Source organism: Aphis gossypii, chromosome X (assembly GCF_020184175.1).
Source record: "Aphis gossypii isolate Hap1 chromosome X, ASM2018417v2, whole genome shotgun sequence".
Lineage (NCBI taxonomy): Eukaryota > Metazoa > Arthropoda > Insecta > Hemiptera > Aphididae > Aphis > Aphis gossypii.
Genome location: NC_065533.1, coordinates 60322616 through 60332952, shown reverse-complemented (window position 1 = coordinate 60332952; position 10337 = coordinate 60322616). Strand labels below are relative to the sequence as shown.

The 10337-nt window shown below is 24.2% G+C and overlaps 1 protein-coding gene across 1 annotated transcript; it reads right to left on the bottom strand.

The window, feature by feature from the left end:
- Positions 1 to 2351: 2351 nt before the first annotated feature.
- Positions 2352 to 4337, bottom strand: LOC114123573 (uncharacterized). The gene is made up of 2 exons (XM_050207317.1): positions 4297 to 4337; positions 2352 to 3742 (listed from the first exon to the last, which is right to left on the bottom strand). The coding sequence occupies exons 1-2, from the start codon at positions 4335 to 4337 to the stop codon at positions 3091 to 3093; spliced, it is 693 nt and encodes a 230-aa protein (XP_050063274.1). The 3' UTR covers positions 2352 to 3090.
- Between the last annotated feature and the right edge of the window lie 6000 nt (positions 4338 to 10337).

Below are 10337 nucleotides of genomic sequence, written 5' to 3'. Positions count from 1 at the left end.
TTCTATAAAAAAAAATAAAAATTCTAATAATACAAAATAGGAAATATATATTATAGGTACTTGTCGTTTTACATCCAATTGTAAATTTGAAATTCGATATAATCGTAAATATGATATCACCTCCATTCTCTGTAAAAATAATTTAAAAATATATATTTTTTTTAAATACGATTGTCGGTGTTCAGATTTGAACCATGAAACATATAGATTTACGTTTGTAGGTATAATTATTAAAACTGGATTGAGGTTTAATTTATTTCATTTCATAGTTTTTCTTACACGTTCACCCTTTAATTTAATTATCCTTTAGTTATGTATTTATATATATTTTGGTTTTTGGAATTAACATGCATATAATGTTTAATAGTAGTAGTGCATCCAAGATGGGCGTTTTGAGTATCCAGACATCCCCACCCTTTCTTTAACCATATTTATAAAAATTTCATACAATTTGAAATTTTAAAAAAATCTGCAAGCCCTTCACCACTATATACGTCACTCGTGAACAGCACATTAAAAAAAAATCTTAGTTGCACCACATAACATATATTAATTAACTAAATGAGAATATTATATTTCTACAGTCTATATGGTTCTAAAAAGACTTTTATTATTTATAATTATTATTTTTTCCTTTCTGATTACAGCGGAAAAGCTCAATCTGTATAAAGAATAGGTAGGTAAATAAATTGCGCCCCCTTACCCCCCTCCCAAAAAATAAAATAAATAATAATAATAATAAAAATGGCCACTGTCTAAGAAATATACATTATAACGTAATTAGTTAATAAATAGAAATAACATACAAACTTATTTACTAAAGTATACAACCTTGACTATCCGAATTGCAATTGACGTTTCTAAACTATAAATTATCGGCCGGTTTACCAATTTTATCATTGTTTTAATTTATTATTAACACATTACATACATATATGTGTATGAATTTTCTTTAAATAATTAAGATGTGATGAGTTTATCTAAACAACGTCTTTATGCCCTACTTGTCAGTTTAATTTGGTTTTTTACCTTTTTCATACATATTATAAGTGTTGAGTATCTACAATATGTAATAAACGTAAACGTAATACTTTACAATGAAACAAAAAATGGAAATTTTTACAAATGAAAAATTAAAATGAATAATTTTATCAAAAAATAAAATAAATATATGTTTCTATGAATTTTTAAAAAATTTAATTAAAATATAATAATATAATGTATATGTTTTGCATGATCATAATAATATTAAATATATATCAAGATGTACAACGCATTTATATTATATAGTGTACCTATGTACTATGTATTTATTAAAACAATTTCCAATATCAGCAGGTATTAAATGCGATCAGAATTAGTCCGGATAATCGAAGTTCTGCTAATATTATACTAATTAGACAGGAAACAATTAACATACAATTTGAAAAATAATGGAAAATATACAAAAATTGTATAAAAGAAAAAATAGAAGAATTAAAAAATAAAATAATCATTTAGAGCAGAGGTTCTCAAAGTGTGGGGCGCGACCCTCCGGGGGGCGCAAAAGCTTTATAGGGGGGGCGCAAGACAATTTTAAAAATCCTCGTTTCACCAAACTTTGTGATGAAAAAAAACAAGCCCACCCATCACATTAAAATTGGCCTATTAATTAAAATATTTTATAAAAAATACATTTTATTTTAAAATAAATTTGTAATATTAATATTAATATCAATATTTGTTGTTTGTTTTTAACATTTTTTTACTCTAAACATGACTATTAAAATTATTTTTATGAGGAGGGGGGGCTCAGGTCTGGGGTTAACTAAAAGGGGGGGCCTGGCCTGAAAAGTTTGAGAACCTCTGATTTAGAGTTTGTTTAGGAATTATAATAAACAGTTTTACTAGGTTTTTTTTTAACTATTAATTTTTAATCACAAACAAAATCAACATCAAAAGTCAATAAATTTAATAATATTAAGTTCATCCCGTATAACTATAATGTCAATCCTAATTCAAAAAAAATAGAGGACTCAAACATATACACATTAATTTTGCAAATATATTTGTATGAGTAATTTAGGAATGAGTAAAATTATTTAAAAAAATATTAATCAGCTAATCTGATATATGTTATACACATAAAAATTTTAAATGGGACTCAATTTACAGCGAAAATTATTATTCTATAAAATGAAATAAATAAATATACACCTACTTGACAATACATTAACATGTAGACATTTAACTACAAAATAATAAACAATTTAACATTCATATCATGAGAATATTTATTATTTCATGTACTTACAAAAGATCTCGTATCGAAAAGTTGAAATTATGATGTTTTAAAACATTCATGCATTAAATCAAAATTTGAAATAGTAATATTCTTTGTTATTTTAATTAATGTACTATAGTAAAGATACTAGTCAAATAATCTACTTAACATATAAAATTACCTCAGTACCATTGAAGTCTACATTTTTTTAGATTTATTGAAACACAAATAATATAGATAGACAATATTCATATTTTATCTTTATTGTTATAATATTTAACCCCCACAAAATATATTTCTTTATATTATCATGTACCTAACCGTACTAAGTACCAACTAACCACCCGGACTGGTCCATAGAGTAATGACTGGCTTTAGGTTTTATGTTGCAATAGGCAATTTAAACATTTCTTTATTCTAGGTAATATAATAATTAAAAATCGATTTTGTTCATTCAAAATTTGCCGCTATTGGCGTCTGCCGATTTTGCTACCGCGTTCTTGGATACCACTAAATAAATAAATGAAATGAAATAATTCAATAATACGCTTTCAAATTTTAAAAGAAATCATTTTCCAAGCAACTTAAAATAAGAGTATTACACTATTACTGGTTTATCTTTAGTGAAAATTAATTACATCACAAGATATTAGTTAAATTGCTTGATAAGTATTTACAATATTTTATAGTTACAATTTTAAAACTAAATCCAAAATATAATTTAAGTATTTTAAACTAGGATTTAAAAGTATGTGTAAAAAATTTAAATTAGTTTATTGAAAAACATATAATTAACGAAAATTATGAGAGTGAGTAGGTTGAATAAATCAGTGAGTTACCTTCTCGTTTATGAATGAAACAAAAACGATAATCAACATCAAAAACGTGACCATTTGTACGTGAATTATAAGTGGTATTATCTGCTCCCAGACATTAATTGACGAATGTGAGACGGATAATGATCCATTGTTGACTATAAAATAAATACTGAGAAGCAAATTTATAAAGCTGGATGTGAAGAAACCCAAAAGCAATGGACCGTAACCTTGAGTAAACGTTTTCAACAATTCGCAAAGTTCGGAGTGTAACAGCCTCGTATTTTCCATCAAATTCACTATTTCGATGTGTGTCCATTGGTGAGAAACGTCAACTAAGTCGGCAGGAAGACATTTCCAAAAATCGTTTAATGTTTGAAATCTTACATACAAGCTTTGAAGAAAAAAACAAGAAGAGATCGTAACTACATAATCAATAAAAAATGGTAGAGTGAACAATAAATAATATATCAACAATGATATAATATTTTCTATCTTAATTGATAAAAAATAAAAATATAAGGATTTAAAGCCAATGAAGTATACAAATAACAAAATAAAAATCATATCCCATTGTTTTTTTCCCCATGAACGCTGTGGGATCAATAAATTTGTTGAAAATGATTCAATTTTTCGATCAAACTCGATAATGCCATTAATAAATCTGAAAACAAAAATAATGAAAACTAATTAATTTTATCAACTAAAACGATAATACGATATTCTTAACGGATTTAATTTGAATCATTGGCCTGAAAATTTAAAAACTATATCGAACTAGATATATGTGGTATATTTCTGTTTAGTAGGTACCTATTAATAAATGCTAGTTCATAAATTAAATTCTACCTATATGATAATGTTAAATGTTAGAGTATTAAACCTCATCATATGATTTAACATTCATGTTTTGAGATTTCAATGAATATATCGGAAAAAACTTTTTTTATCTTACATTTTAAAGGTTGTTTCTGGAAGAAAATTAAATCTAAATATTTTATGGAGTATCTGCTATTACTTTTCAAAATAATCCGGAAAAATAAAAATAAATTTCTCTAAAACTCGAATATTTATATGGCACGAATTATTAATTATTAATTGTAATTAATTCATTACAATTTAAAATTCAAAATACTCATTTACTCATTATTAACACTACAGATACTAGACACTTATACTTCTTTCATGTCAATATATCGTGGTGTCGGTGGACTATACCTGCTAATTTGTAAAGTAAATGCTTTTTGATGCTTTGGCATGACATGTTTTGTCAGTCAAGTTGTTAACTCAACATGAGTATATTATTATATTGCAATAAAATAAATTTAAATTCGAGTGTAGGCGTTTGCAATATTAAATGTATAAAGATGTATGAGAATAAGATGAACATAATATTATATTTTTAAGGTCTACTCTTGTAGTGTTGTGCCAATAGACAACAAAGTAGGTACCTATTGAGAATACATTGATTTTACAGTGATGATTTCGTAATTCTTAAGAGTAAAATGTTTTAAGTTTATAACTAAAAACCATTAATAAAAACAAAATTTAAGCGCTATTTAAAAATACAATTTCGGGTATTTTTTACTGCAATAATGCAATCAATTTTCAACGTTTTTAACTGCAATAACTTCCGAGCCCTACAGTGATGAATATTTTTTTTTGTCACATTTTTGAGGCCAGTAAAAATGGTTTGGTTTTCAAAAATAGAAAAGGTTTCTAGTAAATAATTTGATCTACTTGGTACCTTTGCGGGATCAAAAGCAAAAAATTATTTAAAGTGAATTATATAATTGAGAAATACAAAAATTAAAGATAAAGGCAAATTTTACGCAAATCCGTTTTTCGACAAAATTGATTTTGCTTTTTTGGTAGAATTCAAATTTTTACAAAATGTTTGTATTTATTATTTGTTATCTACTATAAAATGTTCATAATGTTTCAAATGTTTATGAGCCATTTTAAAAGAATCAAAAATGTATAGTCACAATATTTTTTTATAATCTTCTAAAGTTAGAATTTTAATAAAATTAGTCAAAATTTCAAAAATATATAAATTATTTTATAGTTAAAAATACCTATATAAAATGTTTTATATTTAAATCAAAGGTTTGAAAATATGATACAATGTTCATTAATTATTAAATTTTAAATTTCAAAAATGTTGTTTTTAAACCTACAATTTAATACAAGTGCTTATTTTAAAGTTTTTAATTTAATTTTTAATTTTTGATTAAGTTTTGTGGTATTTTTTATTAAATTTTGAAAAAATTTTACCAATCGAATAATTTTTTATCGAAATTTATAGAGAAAAAAAACAGAAATTTCTCACGCCTGTAAATAACTCGAAAAGAGTTTAAAAAAATTGAAATTTTTATCGTATAATAAAAATGATAATATAATTAATATTTGTTGAAAAATGCATGTATCTAGTATCATTTTTTTTTTTTTTAAATACAATAAAATATCATAATGTGTTTGTGAATAAATAATTATTTTAACTTATATAGCATTTATTTTTCACATATAGGTTGAAAAACTAATAAAACATCTTGTATTAAATGTTTAAACCATAGGTCTAAAAACAAAAATGTTTATGAATTTTGACAACATTTTAGCTAAAAAAGTTTTTAAAAAATAAAGTATAATAAATAAATACTTGATTATCCATAATGTTGATAGTCTGGCAGCGATAATTATAATCCAAAGTTTAATAATATTTATTATTTGGAGTAAATGAAATTCTGAATCAAACTGATGAAAATATATATATGTGCATAACAACAACACAATCATTCGTGCTATTTCTAGTATTACATGAAATGTTGAATTTATATTCTGAACCAATAATCCAGTCGATTTCACAGTATAAGAAATATCAATTAAACCTACACACTTTGACAAAATTAAAATAGGTCTTAAAGTTTTGTGAAAAACAGTCGTCATTTCGATAAAGTTTATTACTAGAACTGAAATTGTACAAATAATGGTTCTTTGATAGAAACTAAATTATGATGACACTCTAATAAACGATCGTAAAAACAATAACAAACATCATTATTTATTTATATACCTATTATTACTCATTGGAAAATATTCAACATATAATTGAAAATGTATTACCATCGAACATAACCTAACCGACAGCCATCTAATTCCTTTGTTCGCTAAAAATTATATTTTCATTAGACTTGAAATTAATTGTCATCATTTTTTTCTTGATAATTTCTATGATAATGATAATAATGATAATTGCAAATAACTAAAAATTATTAAATCTTATTATTTTTTTATAGCACAAATAAATTATTTTACATTTTTGTTCATAAATATTTATCAATTTCTACTAAGTTATGTTAAGCATATTATTTATACAATTTTTTCAGACATATTTGTCTCAATAAAAACACACACAAAATTAATAAATATTGTGTGAGCGTCAAACAGTTTGTGTAAAATAATATTCATTGAAACTCGATGTAAACTGTAAAGGTTTCAAAACATAAAATATATACCATTTTATATTATTATCTTGTATTTTAATTTTTCTATATACATACAAATTATAATCTGTATAGGTTTTTTAATATAAAAAATAACCATAATATGATATTCGATAAAAAATAATTTTAAATTACTTTATATAAATATAAATATATTCTATCATTGTACAAATATAAATGATTAATTTTAAATGAAAAATTATAAAAATTAGCTATGTTTACTGTATTTGCTGTTTAGAAGATTTAAATTTTTATTTGCTTTTATCAATGAAGTATAAATTCAAAATCAAATAAGAAGATTAAAAAAATATTCTTTAGAAAATGTTTGGCAAAGATGTTCAAAATATAATTTATTATTCAGTAGTTATTTAATTATTTATCCTATACTATTGGAAAAATTTTCAAACTGCTAACGTTATTATTAAAAATGTGTTCAAGCTCAAGAATTAATAGATTTAAAGTTGAATAATAATTATTAGAGGAAAGAACATCGAGATGATATAAAGTTCATAGAAGTACTTTAAAGTAGCTAAACAAATTGTTATTAAAAAAATATTGTAGTATCTATACTATACATTCAATAAAATCAACTGTATTAGTAACATCTGAATAATATAGTAAATCTAAACAGAAAAGTCATACACAGTCTTATATTGCTTCCTACTGTTTTACTGAATATTATTGAGCTGTCAATTTAACTTTCATTTTTTAAAAATTATTTGATTTCATATAATATCAGTAAATTTTGAAGTAAGATTACATATTTATATTTTTTCTGTTACACAAAATATTTTAAATATTTAAAGTCAGAAATTTTACCAGCAAACTAAGATGTATATCAAAAAAAAAATTGTAATACATTTTTTTTTATGAATACTTTTTGATAATTAACTATGTACATATTTTTTCATACATATATATTTTAATCATATTAATAACAAAAATAAAATATTATTACAATATCTAATATTACTTATACAAAAAATGCTGGTTTTTGTAATAGGTACTCATTATGAGTTTTCTTTAGGAAGAATTCTACAAAAGTGTAATCCAATATAATACAACAGGGGTGGCCAAACCTATGAGGCTCGCATCTTATCGTAACATTTTTACAAACGCATTTTTTTTTTTAATATGAGTTTATGTTAATACATAAATGAAAAAAATGCATTATTATTATAATAAAATACATTTTTGGCTCTTCTATATTTATCAATACATTTGGTGGCTCGCGAGTCTCTTCTCGCTGGCCACCCCTATAATATAATATACCTACTTTAATTCAATATTCAAAATATTATATTGAAGGGTTGTAACTTAGTTGGTTGTTCCTAATTAAAAACTGTTGGGATTACAACACCATTTTTTTTATATGTATTGAAATAGCTAAGTTGAAAATGTCTGAAATTCTTAAATAATGTATTTTCAATGAATCGTAAACATTATTTTATGATTTAGGTAATATTTCTTAAGTCAGTCATTAAATCATATATACGTCATTTAAAAAATGTATTTAGATTTTTTAACCGACATTTATTTTACAATAAATTTAAGTGTTATTTCTTGTTATAAGAAAATATAAAAACCATATTTCTACAAAATAATATACTTTCTATTGTGGCTATTATTTGGTTTTTATGTAATATTTAAATTTAAATAAATCTATAAATTACTCAATCTATCTAAAAATTAATTTCATGCTAAAATTTATTGGAAATCTATACGAAAACTAAAATTGCTAAACAATATTTAATTAATTTTTATCTTGAGTATTTGATGCAACTCTTAAAATAATGACTTAATGATTTATCGTTTCTAATACTTGAATCAATTGTCAACTTATAATTTAAAATAAATAATCTAATTTATTCGGACAAAAACAAAGATAGTGGAAGTGGCGTAGCGTGCCTAATTTTCGTTATTTCAGTCGTTGGTTATAAGTATAAATATTCAATAATATTTTTTAAATGGCTGTTTATTAGTTTAATTTAAGTACATAAAACATGTGATAACGTATGGTGTGAAGGTGCTTTGGATTCAACGCCTTTGGTACATCATCTGACTATGCTGTGCTGCGGATTTCCTTATATTATGTGCCCGTCCCCGTTTCTCTTCTCCTAGATCCGAAGTCCATGGCTTGGTTACGGCCTCATTGTCACATCATATTATCATATTTATTGGTTATGTTAAGCCCGGTTATTCGTACATTTACAGCTTAGTACTAATGATTCTAATTATATATTCGGACAACACATTTCATATTGGTGAATCTAAGGATTCGTAGACACGTAGTTATTGCGAAACACCATAATATTCCCTAATTCTTTACATGGTTTTTAGAGTACCTAATAATTTGATAACCTATTACAGGGATAAAAGTAACTCAACACGGCCTTGGTTTGTACCGGTCCTTAATCTTTATCGGCTATTTGTAGTATACCTACTGATACATTCATGTTTATGTGTAATAATTGTATAATGTATTATGTTTATTGCTAAAATTCAAAATTACCCATGGTGCCAGAATATTCTATATTACAGGGTAATAAATACTTTATAAATTATTTGGTTACTGGTTACAATGTTATAATTATCATCCTCATTCTTCAGAATACAATAACTTTCAGACAAATACAAGAAAATCGATTGACTGTTTAACTGTCGCTTCTATTATATTTTATATTATTACAAACGTTTTAAACGAAATAATTTATAGTTCCTAGAAAACATTATTTTTATCAAAATAATGTAATATGTACATTCCAAATCAACAGGATAGGTAGATAATATGTAGCTATTGACATTGGCATTTTATAACATTTCAAAATATAAATTAAACAAAACCCGCATAAATATGTCATTACGAATTAAAACAAGATAATTATGAAAGGTCATGTGTGTTTTTGTTGTGTTGTTAATGTAATTTAATTATGCATGGTATATTAAGTTGAAGTATACCTCTACAATTTTGCATTAAACTAATAAAGAAGTATAATAATATAATAGCCACTAGGTGACACAATTGTCGCACAGAGAAATATATTTGTCTCCTAGTAAGCAATATTTATAATAACTATGACTTTTTTTTATAATATATTAGCATGTCTGAATGAAACTTAATTAAAACATATTATAGGAGAAATAGGTAGAAGTAAAATAAATGTTTCGAAATAATTAGGTACAGAAGTATTCAACTATAATTGTTTATCTATTTCTGAATTCAAATTTAATATATCTAATATCTATTACGATAATCTACTCAATGACGAAGTATACTCGACACATACTTTAAGGTACTGCAGAACAAAGCAAATTCGTCTAGATTTTTCTATATTGAATGACATTTTCGATACGTCTATCAATTATTTCATAATGTGGTTCTCAACTGAGGCGACAAGTTAACCAAGAGTAACATGTACCCTGCTTAGGGAAGACACGAAACATCAACGAGAAAAGGAAAAGGAAATTCCTAAATAATTAAAGTTATACAAATCATTTTTTTTTTTTTTTGCTTTTATTTTATTTTATTTGCCAATTATTTAAAGTTTAAACAGTTTAAAGTATCAAAGTTTTGAATATTTTTTTTCTTTGTACTGTTGTACAGTTTTTTTTTTTTTTTTTTAACAAAAGAATAATTTTGAAATATACTGCAGTTAAGATTGTTTATTATTTTGATGTTAGGGCGACGCAGTGTATAATTCTAGAGGCTAAAGGTGACATAAATCGAAAAAGGTTGAAAACCACTGAATTGTGGAA